General features: G+C 44.2%; 1 protein-coding gene across 1 annotated transcript in view; it reads left to right on the forward strand.

Annotated features, from left to right (window-relative positions):
• The window catches only part of ARMC8 (armadillo repeat containing 8), a 31,958-nt gene that overhangs the window by 2,653 nt on the left and 15,639 nt on the right, over positions 1-13,666 (forward strand). The window contains exons 2-12 of the mRNA XM_032965425.2: positions 2,422-2,498; positions 4,499-4,570; positions 5,471-5,613; positions 6,375-6,472; positions 7,520-7,612; positions 8,321-8,401; positions 9,897-9,972; positions 10,592-10,682; positions 11,483-11,543; positions 12,371-12,571; positions 12,943-13,038. Coding sequence (XP_032821316.1) covers positions 2,422-2,498; positions 4,499-4,570; positions 5,471-5,613; positions 6,375-6,472; positions 7,520-7,612; positions 8,321-8,401; positions 9,897-9,972; positions 10,592-10,682; positions 11,483-11,543; positions 12,371-12,571; positions 12,943-13,038 — 1,089 coding nt within the window. The remainder of the gene's footprint in view (positions 1-2,421; positions 2,499-4,498; positions 4,571-5,470; positions 5,614-6,374; positions 6,473-7,519; positions 7,613-8,320; positions 8,402-9,896; positions 9,973-10,591; positions 10,683-11,482; positions 11,544-12,370; positions 12,572-12,942; positions 13,039-13,666) is intronic.

Raw genomic sequence — 13,666 nt, forward strand, 5'->3', positions numbered from 1 at the left:
AGAGAGACACGGAGACAGATGTAGAGTGGTAGAGACACATGGAGACAGATGTAGAGTGATAGAGAGACACGGAGACAGATGTAGAGTGGTAGAGAGACATGGAGACAGATGTAGAGTGGTAGAGAGACATGGAGACAGATGTAGAGTGGTAGAGACACATGGAGACAGATGTAGAGTGGTAGAGACACATGGAGACAGATGTAGAGTGGTAGAGAGACATGGAGACAGATGTAGAGTGGTAGAGAGACATGGAGACAGATGTAGAGTGGTAGAGAGACATGGAGACATGGAGACATGTAGAGTGGTAGAGAGACATGGAGACATGTAGAGTGGTAGAGACACACGGAGACAGATGTAGAGTGGTAGAGAGACATGGAGACAGATGTAGAGTGGTAGAGAGACATGGAGACAGATGTAGAGTGATAGAGAGACATGTAGACAGATGTAGAGTGATAGAGAGACATGGAGACAGATGTAGAGTGGTAGAGAGACATGGAGACAGATGTAGAGTGGTAGAGACACATGGAGACAGATGTAGAGTGGTCGAGAGACACGGGGACAGATGTAGAGTGGTAGAGAGACATGGAGACATGTAGAGTGGTAGAGACACATGGAGACAGATGTAGAGTGGTAGAGACACATGGAGACAGATGTAGAGTGGTAGAGACACATTGAGACAGATGTAGAGTGGTAGAGACACATGGAGACAGATGTAGAGGGATAGAGAGACGGGGGGACATGGAAAGGTCGTAAACAGACACGGGAACACGGCCACAGATGGGAGACATCGGGAAACTGTGACAACATGTGTACCCAAACACGGGATGAAGTGGGATGGGATAAAGCAGGGTTAGAGGGACACGGGGACGGATATGTGGGGATTGAGAGACTGAGACACGGTGTAGTGGCAGACGAATGAAGACAAAGAAATAGGTACAGAGACCCGGGGACAAAGACACCGAGACACCCTACAGAGATCACATGGGGGGGGTGGGATAGAGACGTCGATTCTGTGGCTGGGAGCAACACTCTGGACGCGACAAGGAGTCTAACGCTTTGGGTTTGTGAATAGTTTCGTTTTTCGTCGAAATCGGAGGGACCCCCATGGTTGAACTTGGAGAGAGGGTGCTCAGCTGATACACATCTGGCAGATCGTCAGCATTGTTGGCTCGGCAGGCCTGACTGCTGATGAGACATGAAATTTGTGTTAGGGGCCGTCCATAAATGACGTTACGCACCTGGGGGGGGGGGGGTCAAATATTTGTGATGAGGGGGGGGGGGGTTTGAGAAATGTGACGTCACATCACAATGCGCAACTTTAAATAAATAGACAACACGTTCTACTTAATTAAATAGACTTTTTAATTAAAGTTTTCTCCTACAACATCAGAGTGCAGCGCTACATTAAATAGGCACTACAATGACAATAGTTTAAAGCGATTTAAGCATTTTTTGGGGGGGGGGGGCAGAGCTTTGTGACGTCATATTTGAGGGGGGGTCTGGCTTTTTGTGACGCCGTGTGACGAAGGGGGGGGGCGTCAAAAATCGTCCAAAATCGTGTGACGTCATTTTTTTGGGACGGCCCCTTACCTTATAAGTTCACAGTTTGCTTGTGTGAGACAAATGGGATGGGTAGTATGTACTCGCAGAAGGGATGTGTCAACAAAAAGTGCTTTAAATTTTTAGTTCGAGGGACAGAGATGGGAAGCAGGTGTATTGTCAGGTTATTTTGCTTAAAATTTAGTTTAAAATGCAGAACGTATCCATGAAATTCACAAGTGTCTGGTCCGTTTCGGAGGGAGGGAATAATCCAAAAACTAAAAAAAATGTTTCTCATGCCGAGGACATTACCCTCCAAAAATGTTGTCCCTTACTGAATTTCCAGCATTTTCTTCCCCCCAGAAAATTCGACAAAAAACCCTTCGGAAGGCCGACCTATGTAAATGAACGCAACACGGCGTTTTGGCGAGTGCGAATTTTGTCGGTGAAAACGTTCACAACAGCAACGCAAAATAGCAACGCTGAAAACTTCTAATTTGTAGTCTAATTTGAACCGAAGTTTGCAGGAGAGTTCAAACGTCACTCTTCGACACTCAGTTGCATCACCTTTACAATAATTTCTCCAAGGTGACAATCTATCAAATTTCGCAGGGTTTTCATTCGAATTCCATATCGCTTGCATTTATCCCGCTCAAATGCACAGGCAGTGTTCGTGTCCATCAACGTCTATTGGAGCGACTTGTTTTAGTAATTGTGTCCATATCTGCATGCGTTTATCATTGTTGACATGTGTTTTTAAATTCGACATTTGTATTGATGAAGCGACGTGTGTGTGCCAGCCATGCCATCCAGGCCATGCTTGATATGCAGTGTGGCTAATGGTGTGAGATGAGAATGTAACCTTGTTTTGTATAATTTCAGGAGGTGACGGCTTCGAGCAGACATTATGTCGACCGCCTGTTCGACCATGATCCTGGAAACGTTCTGCAGGGTGTCATGTGAGACCTTTTCTCAAAATACATCAGAGTATGACTTACTAACGTATGGCGTACCTTCAGGGCACTTGTCATTATCGTCAACCCTGATCAATCCACTTGCTGACGAAGGCCGGCCTCCCCAAGCCGACACCACATCCCACAATTCTGCGATGCAACGTTCCGCCTGGCACGTGGACCTACACTGACTGCGTCCACTCCTCTCCTCGACGGACGCCCTCCCGGCCAGATTCCATTCCTTGGCTGTTACTTTGTGTTCTTGACGAATGACCAACATCCCCATTCTTGACCAACATCCCCATTCTTGACCATCATCCCTGACGATGTGCCGTACCGAACACCACTTCTCTATGCGATTCAGATGACGTCAATAACCTGCATGTTTTCTCCAATCCACGAGTTCTGTCTCCCAGTGTAATTCCAAGCACGCTTCTCTGCACGCTTTTGCGCACTTTTCAGTTTTTGTTCTGCATTTTTCATCAGTGACCATGATTCTGAACCTTATTTCGCGGTAGGTAGGACACGTTCATTCGAAAAACACTTCTAGTTTGTGGAAAAAAATGTTAGCTTTTTAAAAAGTGAATTTATACAAAATCGGCCATGAAAATATTGTGATTAAATTTCGATTTAAAGCTTTCGTGACTGCAAGGATTCATCTTCTTTGGTTCTTTCGGTAAAGTCACGTCGAATGAGAATAAAATAATAAATTGATAAAATAACACAATAATATTCTCACGACGTTTCGGCCACAACACAAGCGGCCTTCATCAGGTGAAGCGCTGTCCTACCAGACAGTCTCGTCCCTTCTCCTGATGAAGGCCGCTTGCGTTGTCGCCGAAACGTCGTGAGAATATTATTGTGTTATTTTATTTTATCAATTTATTATTGTGATTAAATTAAGAAATTATGCTGCTGCACAGATACACGACCTCCAAGATCTGGCCTCACAGTATCCCACCATCTCCTCTTGGGTCTTCCTCTCAAGACTAGATGGTGGGATGATGGTGGATTGAGAAAAAATTCATACTGAAGAAGAATAAGCCTAACTTTATATTTGATTGTGGAGTGTGTACAAAGGATTTGCTAAACAATTGTATATAGAAATTAAAAGGACACAACTGAGAACCAGCAAGACTGTGTACTGAGGACAGTTATTCAATTGAGATGATAAAAGTTATGAAATAAAGAGATAGATCAGAGTTAGTTGGAGTGCTTATGAAAAATTGGCTTTGATCATGACAAGTAACGCAGCAATACGTAGTGAGTGTGTATTTACTGTTATTGCACATTATTTCAAAACAAAACATATGGACCAAAAACACTGGCAAGCAGGAGGGAGATGTGCTCGCTTCGAATTACAGAGAAACATCGAAGGAACACGTGCATGGATAAGAGAACTTAGGCAAGTTAAGAGACAACATCCGGACTGTTAAGTAAAGTGGGCCTGGGCAGGATGCGTCACGGCCAGAAGGGATGATGATGGCCGATGGCGAAGAGTAATAACGGAGTGGCAGCCAAGGAATGACACACGTCAGAGAGGGCGGCCGCCGAGGAGGAGGAGGTGGAACGATGATATTGGCTCCATGTGTGCAGGGGCTCGGTCGACGATTATACGGCAGGATTGTGAGGGATGGCGGTGGCAGCGACTTTTTGAGGCCTTCATCCAGCAGTGGGTTGACCATGGCTCATAATGAGGGTGACTATGATGGGCTTTTGCGTGAGAAGGCGATGGAATGTTGGCATGTAAAAATGCGCTTGTGCTTGTTGCATTTTAAAATATTATATTTCCAAAATTCTGACTGTGCCAAGAATAAAAGTAAGACATGTCAAAACTATTCATGCATTTTCTTTGTGTAATTGACAATTATATCCTGCAGTCATATGCATTTGAAATGTTTATGCAGACTTTCAATTCTCAATGGCACAATCCAACTCTGCAAGGGATACGTGTTGTTTGTAGATTGTAAGCGTTAAGCGTGCAGTGCTGATTTCTTGTGATGCAGTGACATGAAGAACGCAGTTATTGGCAATAACAAGCAGAAGGCCAACTTGATCGTGCTGGGAGCGGTACCCAGGCAAGTCTCCCTTTCATTCAAAAACATTCTCGCTTTTCCGCTTATGCACACACGGATTTCCTCAACCGCCAACACAAAACTATAATCAATTACGTACGTTTCAAAGTGTTGTGGTGGGCGGTATATCCGTTTATTCTGCAAACGCTTGGACAGCACCGTGCGTTCTGACCACATTCTAAATGCACCCAATTCCATTAGATGTTGTAAGCTACGCAGGATTGAGTTTGATCAGTGCTTGCTTGGGAGCTGACTGCAAATGCCATCGATTGAACTGAGGTTGGTCCAGAGATAGAAGCAGCACCGCAATGGATTCTTGACTTGGGGCCCTTGAATGTCATGCTCTTGTATATGTCGGATTGATAAAAGTACGATACTCTCGTCCGACCACTCGTTGATGGAATTGGTCAAGCATCCCCAAGTCGGATCTTCCTGGTATCTTGAGATTGAGTGAGGCGTCCCTGTGTTGATAATTATTCAGCACTGCAGTGTCATATGATTACAGCATTACTGTTACTTTTATCATATGTGGACTTTATTTAAACGTTTTTCACGCATTGCAGTATGTTTTTTAAGAAGTTTAATCTCTTATTGCGCTGGGATATGCAGATTGATTATTTGTGTTTTGGCAGAAACCACCTTCTGCACTTAGAGGGCAGGAAAATTGTACTTTTTTCAGGTTCTTTTATCACCGAATTTGAGGTCAAGCTGGTTGCCGCAAAAATATTATTGGACCCTTGCGGCAGGAATTCACGGTGAGCAGCAGGGGGGACCCACAGCTCCGGTGGGGCACCTGGACAGTGGCACGAGGGGGAAACAAATGGACTGGCAGCATAGGCGTCACGTTTTTTTTTCCAATCCAATGTCACATTGAAGGTTTACAGTCACCGATGTCACCTGTAGGCTCCTCTACCTGCTGCAACAAGAAAACTCCAGCCTACAATTGAAGACGGAGTGTGCGATTGTGCTTGGGAGTTTAGCTATGGGCACGGAGACCAATATCAAGTCCCTCTTGGATTGCCAGACCGTGCCGGTCTTGTTACAAGGTCAGCTCGCACCCTCCACAGCCAATTATAACTGTTAAACAGTGGCAGATATCGTGTGTTAGTTGCACATATTAACAGTGCGCTAAAGTTTTGTTTTTAATTAGCATTCTGCAATGCCAGAACATAGCTTTGCACCACTGCATACAGGTTTTTGAAAGTAAAACAAAAATGTATAACACATGTGTTTCATGCATTGCTTATTTACTTTATTTACCCATTTTTTTTGCATTTTTCCAATTGTATTGCTAACATTTGACCGATGTGATTTTGATAGTATGTAAAATAGGTTTTAAAGAACTCACAGGCATAGTTTTCCAAGTTTCAAGTTGATGTTCTTTAACTGGGAGAGCCCAGCATTGGTTTCATTTGCAACAGTGGCCGACGTCATTGAAATGACAAAACCACAATTAAAAAAACAAGTACAACAATGAAGAAGATCTTCTTTGGTTCTTTCGGTAAAGTCACGTAGAATGAGAATAAATTAATAAAATAAAATAACACAATTAAATTCTCACGACGTTTCGGCCACAACGCAAGTGGCCTTCTTGTGTTGTGGCCGAAACGTCGTGAGAATTTTATTGTGTTATATAATTAATTTATTATTATTTTCTCATTCTACGTGGCTTTACCGAAAGAACCAAAGAAGATGAATCCTTGCAGTCACGAAAGCTTTAAATCGAAAAATGAAGAAGATATAAATGAGCACAAACTCAACCACTGTGCTGCTATATCTGTTCCTTCTGCCGTGTGTCAATGTGCAGGTCTTGTGCATCCAGATTTGAACTTCATCAAGGCGTGTTTACGCTGCCTTCGGACGATCTTCACCAGCCCCGTGACTCCCGTGGAGTTATTCTACACGGTACGAACTCAGGATGCTTGCATTTAATTTACAACCCTCGTGATGTGACATTGAATCGAAATTATCACTTGCACATTCAACTACAAGTCGTTCTCTGGTGCTGTCTAGTGATAAAGGTGAAAAAAGTGAAAATACTATATTATTGTAATACTATACTCTTTGGTTCTTTCGGTAAAGTCACGTAGGCATAAAAATAAAATTCATAAAAATAATACTATATTATTTTATATGGATTATTTTCAGATTTTAAAAGTAAGGGGGAATGTGCACCTAGTATCTGTTTTCGTGGAAACATTAAACGTTGCAAAATAAAACTTTATATCAGCTGAAGTAACTGCAAAAGGGATGGAAACACGATTTAGAAGTATATATATACTTGGTTCTTTCGGTAAAGTCACGTAGAAGGGAAACAATAAAATAATAACGTGACTTTACCGAAAGAAACAAGAATATGAATCCCTGCAGTCACGAAAGCTTTAAATCAACGATTTAGAAGTGTTTGTTGAAAGCCTCTTATCCGATTAAAGTAATGCGTGAGACCCAGACACGAGCCGCTCAGTAGACATTGGGTCTCCCTTCAGGAAGATGCCAGGATGCAACATGCATAGCCAGCATGCAATGCGCCAGGAAATGTAACTTTTTAACTTTTAATATAAATGAGTATATAAGTAAATTTTGAAGAGTTCGTCTGTTACTCAATATCTACTGATGGCCAACTTAAGACTTAAGTTGATAATATTCTGAAAAGTAATTTTCTATCAGGGCCCCATGGAGTATATGGTGCAACAGTGCAGTCTCCAACTATCATTCACTCCATCTGTGGCCCCTCTGTGTGCTCTGAAGAAAGGCCGTTGCCTGAAACGTTGCATCATATTTTTACTGAAAAATGTGTTGTGTTTCTTGTTATTTAGAAGCATAACGCGACATTCATTTGTAATTAGAAATCAGCTAAATATGTAGCGATGCTTTGTTCTTACCATAGAGATGCGGTCGCACGTGGTGTCAATCCAAATAATTTATCTCTGCTGCGTGTGTGTGTATGTTTAGGATCACACCGTGGTTCCTCATCTCATGGGCCTCCTCAACAAGACCCGCTTCACTCAGGAGTTCATCTGCCAGATCTTCGCTCACTGCTGCAAGGTTTGTGTCTCATACACAGCCTAATGGCAACCGCGCAAGGGAGATGGCAACAATCATCGAGTCAAAATAATTAAAGGGTCAACTGGGGATGATTAAAATACTTAGTAAAGCAGAATATTAGGTGACCGTTGGATTTCATGCCACCCATTTAGTGTGTGACGCACCGTCAATATTAGGTGATCGCCAGCAGAAATTGCCCCAATGGTCTGTGTGGGCTATGAGGGTGATCTTTGTCTCATTACATGTCTATAGCGCAATTGAACATAATTGGGAGGAGGAAAAAAACATTTCTCTGACAGGACTTCAATCTGCCCTATAAACCACAGCAGTGAACTTTATATCAACTACAGACTGCGTCCACGTGAAATGGGTTGGCGGTACAAACCGGTCATGTACGTGTGCAGCCCGTTTGTCAATCCACTGCTGGATGAAGATCTCCCCGCACCACGGAAGGCAGTGGTTATTCAACCATAATTCGCCACGCTGGTCAGTGTCGGCTGGTGAAGCGAACAACAATATATTTTTTGTTCACTGCCCCCTGCTAACCAACAACGCCCGTAACACCTGCTCTTCACTTGGTGATCGCCCGTCCGAGCGCCGTAGATTCGCTTAGCATCTCAGCTCTCGTGAGATCCGGTGCATTCCGGCCGGTGTGGTCGTAGGCTTCCCATTAATATGAAGTGTAAATGTCTGATTTTTTTTTTTTAGAGTGCTGAGCATCAGACGTTTTTGTTCAACAGCGGAGCAGTGCCCACCATCGCCCCCTTGCTTGCCTCCTCCATCTACCGGGTATGCCCTCTCGCTGGTGCTTCTCAGTGCGTATCTTTGCTGTCCTGATCGTTACTGCACTGAACGTTCGTCAAGTCGTTTCCAGTTGTGATAAAGCGCTTTTGTGAGTGTGAGAAAACAAAAAGGCCGTGCAGTGGGGTGGGATGACGTCCACCTGTAGTCCAGCACTGGATGTGAGCGTTGGCGGATCACACAGATGTTTTGACACCCCCTTCCCATGGCTGTCATAACCCTGGTTCGCCAGAAGGCAATACAGCAAGTGGAAAAATCTGTTTACATTTATAAAAGGGATAGAGTGTTACCCCCTCGATAAGTGGGTTTTCTCCAGTTGCTCTGGTTTTCTCCCACCTGTTAACTTTCCCACAAATTGGTATCGTTTTATGGACCCTGAGGTGGATGGGTGGGATGAGTTAACGCCCCCCAATCAGGGTTATTAACTTGCAACCTTCTGACTGTGATCCACCCGCTCTGCCACCATACCACGCGGCCGGTTTGAGTGTGAGTAGCGATGAATGTTCGTCGCCAGTGCTGCAGCGAGATGCATATGTGCTGTGGAAACAGCTTTGCGCACCGCAGTGAACAAAGATTTATCAGGGTAAAAATGTTGATCACTTTTATTGAACAGTATTGTAAGATCTCTAGCTGAATATAATTGGGTAAAATTGTTGCTGTAAATAATATTAAAAAAAAGTACATTTTATATATTAATTCCCCCCACAAAACGTTTACTAAGAATGTTTTGAAGAAAGTAATTTAAACAAATGAATTGTGGTCTTTGTCAAAGGCAAACCGCGTGATCCAAAATATTACATTAAACACAACACATTTAGGATAATGATTGGCTCTAGTCTTGCGTGTATATTTTGAACCACTGCCTATGAGGCTTTTAATTAATACACAAAATGACTGTTCAGTAAATGTCTCTTGAGGCAGAGTGTCTTGATATGTTTATTTTTATTTTATCTGTTAAAATGTTTCATCTGCAAAATCCCTTGAGATGAAACCTCTCATTTGCAAGGGTGTCCAGAGTGTCGATTGACACACATACACGTATAACTACAGACACATATATACTTGTACACATCTACACGTACACACACAAATATACAGAAACAAAAACCATCAAAAAATCCCCACAGTCTTAACAGACTGTTAAGGCCAATGTTGTAAGTGAGCACCTATGGAGGCCGGCATGGCACACAAGGGGGTGGGTGGCCAGCACCAAGCCCGGCTGCATTTGTCTCCCCAGTGGCGATGTTTACACACTTCACCAGGTATTCATTTGAGGCTGAAACGACCTAGGGGAGGTCCAGGACCGGTTCAGATAATTGTCACTGGTGTTGGCTGTGAGCGGCAATCGAACTCGGGTCGCTGGGTGCGTAGCGCAGTGCGCTAACCGCTGCACGACTGCTCCACACACACATACAGAGGAAACATGTCATGACATGTATACAAACACGTGTGTGCATTATGGCCACCGGTCCGCTCTGTGCAGGTGAAGATGCAGGCCATCAAGTGCTTTGCCGTGCTCACCTACGAGAACCCGCAGGTGGCGCTGGCCTTGGTTGACGGTAATGTTGGCCATGCGGCCACGTGTCCTTCGCGCTGCTGCCACCACTGCCCAAGTTTGTTGACTGTCGATGCTCCATTCGTCTATAAAAGCCAACGCAAACTTTATTCCAAGTGACGTGTGTGTATTCAGCGTGAAGACTTCAGGTTTGCTTTTGTGCTGCTGTTATAATTTTTTTATTCTGCAAAATGGTAAAACGATATATGGAAGTTTTTTCTTGATTTATTTTCACTTTCGCCAAATGAATGTCCTTGTGTTGAGGGTTTTCTTCTTCGGTCCCCGCGGCCTCAGGAACCGGCTTTGCCATGAAATAGCGCAAGTCAGAGTCTGATTCGATACAAACAACAATACAGTTTAGTTTTAATTATATTAAATTGTTTTATTATTGCGTATAGTTTTTTGTATCATTTGTACAATTATCTTCTCTCAACATAAATGTGTGCTTATATTTTACTTTATTCTTCCTCGCCTGCATAATTTGACGCACGTAGGAGAAGCATAAGGTGAAAATTAATTAATCGATGCATCATTATTTGCGTCACAACTCATGGTATTTAGGTAAGTTGCCGCTATAGCAGCCTCCTGCCAATCAGCTAAAATTGACTGTTGTGATTTTGCAGTGATTGTAGATGGAGAGACGCTGCCGCAGGTGTTTGTGAAGATGATGCGCAGGGATCAGCCAATCGAAATGCAACTCACCGCCGCCAAATGGTAGGCAACTGTGCGCTTTGTTGTCCAGTGGTGTAGCGTTTATCCGTGGCCATGAATGCAGGCCCTTTTATGGACAACACATGGGCCTGTAGGACTTCACAGGCCAGCAGAGTTCATAACACCATCAGGATCCTGAGGTGTCTCAATAGGAGTCACGTTTGCCTGCCACCCTATAACAAAGATCATCCAGATTCTTAGAAAAATACCATAACACATGCTGTGCCTCTCCCTTGCTTGCTCCGTTCCATGCACACGATCGTCACTGCCTTACTCTCCTGTCGCCACTACCATGGCTACTGTCTCCCTAATATTAATTATCTGCGATTCCCCCACCCATGTTGAGGACTCGATCTAACAGACCAACTGTTCCATCTCATCCACACTTTGTGCAACCACCACACAGTAGGTCACAACAACACACTCACACGAACTAACACATTAACCTACTCGCTCACTCACTCCCTAACCACTTCTGCTCAGCAACTATAAAACAAGGTGAAAGTTCCACTCATGCTGTGCCATGCAAGCACGTGGGATGCACCCAATGCGGCAATTTCAATTCACAAACTGAACACGTGTAACAACAAAGCTTCTGAATGAAAATTGTACGCTGTGAATGTATTTAAGCGTAAAAATTATATAATGTTTTAAACTATGCTCTATATTACGTACATATAATGTGTCCTTTTGCATGCATTTATTGTCTTGTTGTTTGACCTGGACTCGTGTAAAATGTGTTGCTGTCACACATCCATTGCTCTGAGTAAACGCCAACGAACATCTGTCCCCCCCGCCGACAGCTTGACGTACATGTGCAGGGCCGGGGCACTGCGCACAGATGACGCCATCATCGCTCTCAAGGTACACGCTAGACCTTTTCACAGATACCATCTTCAACGGATATGATGATCATCAGTTACATATCCTACGGAGCTGACATTTTCCATTAATGACGGCTGTTAGTTTTCACTTTGCAAATGTGAGTGCTTCTGTTACCGCCAACTCCCATTTTATTTGTTTTTATGATCGAGTGTTTTGGACTGTTATACCTTGCTGGGCTTGGCTGTTAGTTTTCACTTTGCAAATGTGAGTGCTTCTGTTACCGCCAACTCCATTTTATTTGTTTTTATGATCGAGTGTTTTGGACTGTTATACCTTGCTGGGCTTGCATTCATGACTCGGTTCTCCCCCTGAAAAAGATTGTTCATCTCAGTGGACCCTTACCTGGTGACAAAGATTGTACTTGCCGCTTGCATAGTAAATCATATTCATTCTGAAGATGTTAAAATGTATGTTGGGTTCCCCAGGAGTGCATGGGTCAGGTCTCCCAGCCTCTACTTTAATCATACAGTGATTTGGGCCATCATTTTCAAGACAACCACCGAAGTTGCGGTGTGTAACATAGGATGCGTTACAGTATGTGGAGTATGCAACACGGTCACATGCAGTAAATTGAACCGTTAAGCTTAAGACTGTAAACTGGCCACGTGGCATGCACCTGGCCTACCTTGGTGGTGGCGCATTCTTTCTGAGTCATGAGCAGTGGTTAAATGTCCTTGCGTGACCTACATAGTTCATCAGTGGCTTCCTACTGGCCGTGACAAACATCTGGCCTGTTGGCACACCGATACACCTCGCACGCAAACTATTGAGACCTCCTGGCCACCAGTGTCTGCTTTGCGTTGCAGACCCTGCCGTGCCTGGTGCGGATGTGCAACAAGGAGCGCCTGCTAGAGGAGCGAGTGGAAGGGGCCGAGACGCTGGCATACCTCATAGAGATGGACATCGAGCTGCAGAGGCTCGCCAGCATCACCGACCAGCTCATCACCATGCTGGCCGACTACTTTAAATACCCGACACCCGTCAGCCCCATCACTGACATCAAACGGGTACGACCACTGACAGCGCTGCAAGTTGAGTAGTTTAAACTTAAGAAGATTTCTGATGTTTCTTTTGATGCATTGAGAGGGATTATTTTTTTAAATGTGTATTTCGGCGTTGCGACCGATGTAAGGTCGTTTCCAGTTTAACTACCGTGTATTTGCACCTGCTTTGTAATCCAAGCGTGCTTTTTGGTTGTTTTTCTGCTTGTGTTCAGCACTTTATCCTGTGAAGGCTTTTTGCCACGCTGCTTACCGATGGCGTTTGTTAGGAGTTGAAATTAGATGCCCACAGTAGTGCGTGGGAAGGGGCTTTGTTGCATCACTTTTGCATGTTTACATCCGCGCTGTGTTCCCCCTGCATTGCCTGTTCCTGTCAGCTGGACCACGATCTGAAGCATTCTCACGAGCTCCGGCAAGCGGCTTTCAAGCTCTATGCGGCGCTGGGGGCTAACGACGAGGAAATCCGGAAAAAGGTGAATGAGGCAAAAGCGGCCTGCTTGTGCCAGAAATAACACGAGCCTAACAACCCCCTTAAAGGAGCCGTACGAAGCAGCGGCAGCAGCAACGGCAGCAGCAGCAGCAGCAGCGTTACCCCCTCGGTAGCAGCTTGCCAACATCTGTTACTTGACAGCTTGGGCCGCCACTCGTTTATCTGCTACAGTTGACCCTGCTTAAGTTTAATTGTGAATAAAAAAAAAACGATTTGTACCAAGTTACGGAGATTACAGTTATTCATTTTTCCAAAGATGCTCGCGATGATGTCGTTATTGGCAACCACAGTGTTAGTCTCGGGAGTTCCTCCTTCAGAGCACAGTAGGTGTCGTGTGCTTGCTCGACAAGGAAGTGCTTCTTTACGGCAGCACTGAGTAACCTTGTAACAACCCCTTTTGTTTATTGACGAAATGGATTTCTGTTGCTAATCATCACTGAATTTGGACTAACTACCTGGTCCTCAGAATTTTACTTTTAAACCCGCCAAATATATATTGCTTAAAGCATTTTCAGTCCTCTCATTTTAATAAATCGGCGCTGAGCAAATAAAAGTGTTAACTGTTCCAAGACTAGTGGATTGCTCCTTGGTGAATATGCTGCACTGCGCCG

This window comes from Petromyzon marinus, chromosome 34 (genome assembly GCF_048934315.1).
Source record: "Petromyzon marinus isolate PM22_M1 ecotype Great Lakes invasive population chromosome 34, UKy_Petmar_22M1.pri1.0, whole genome shotgun sequence".
Lineage (NCBI taxonomy): Eukaryota > Metazoa > Chordata > Hyperoartia > Petromyzontiformes > Petromyzontidae > Petromyzon > Petromyzon marinus.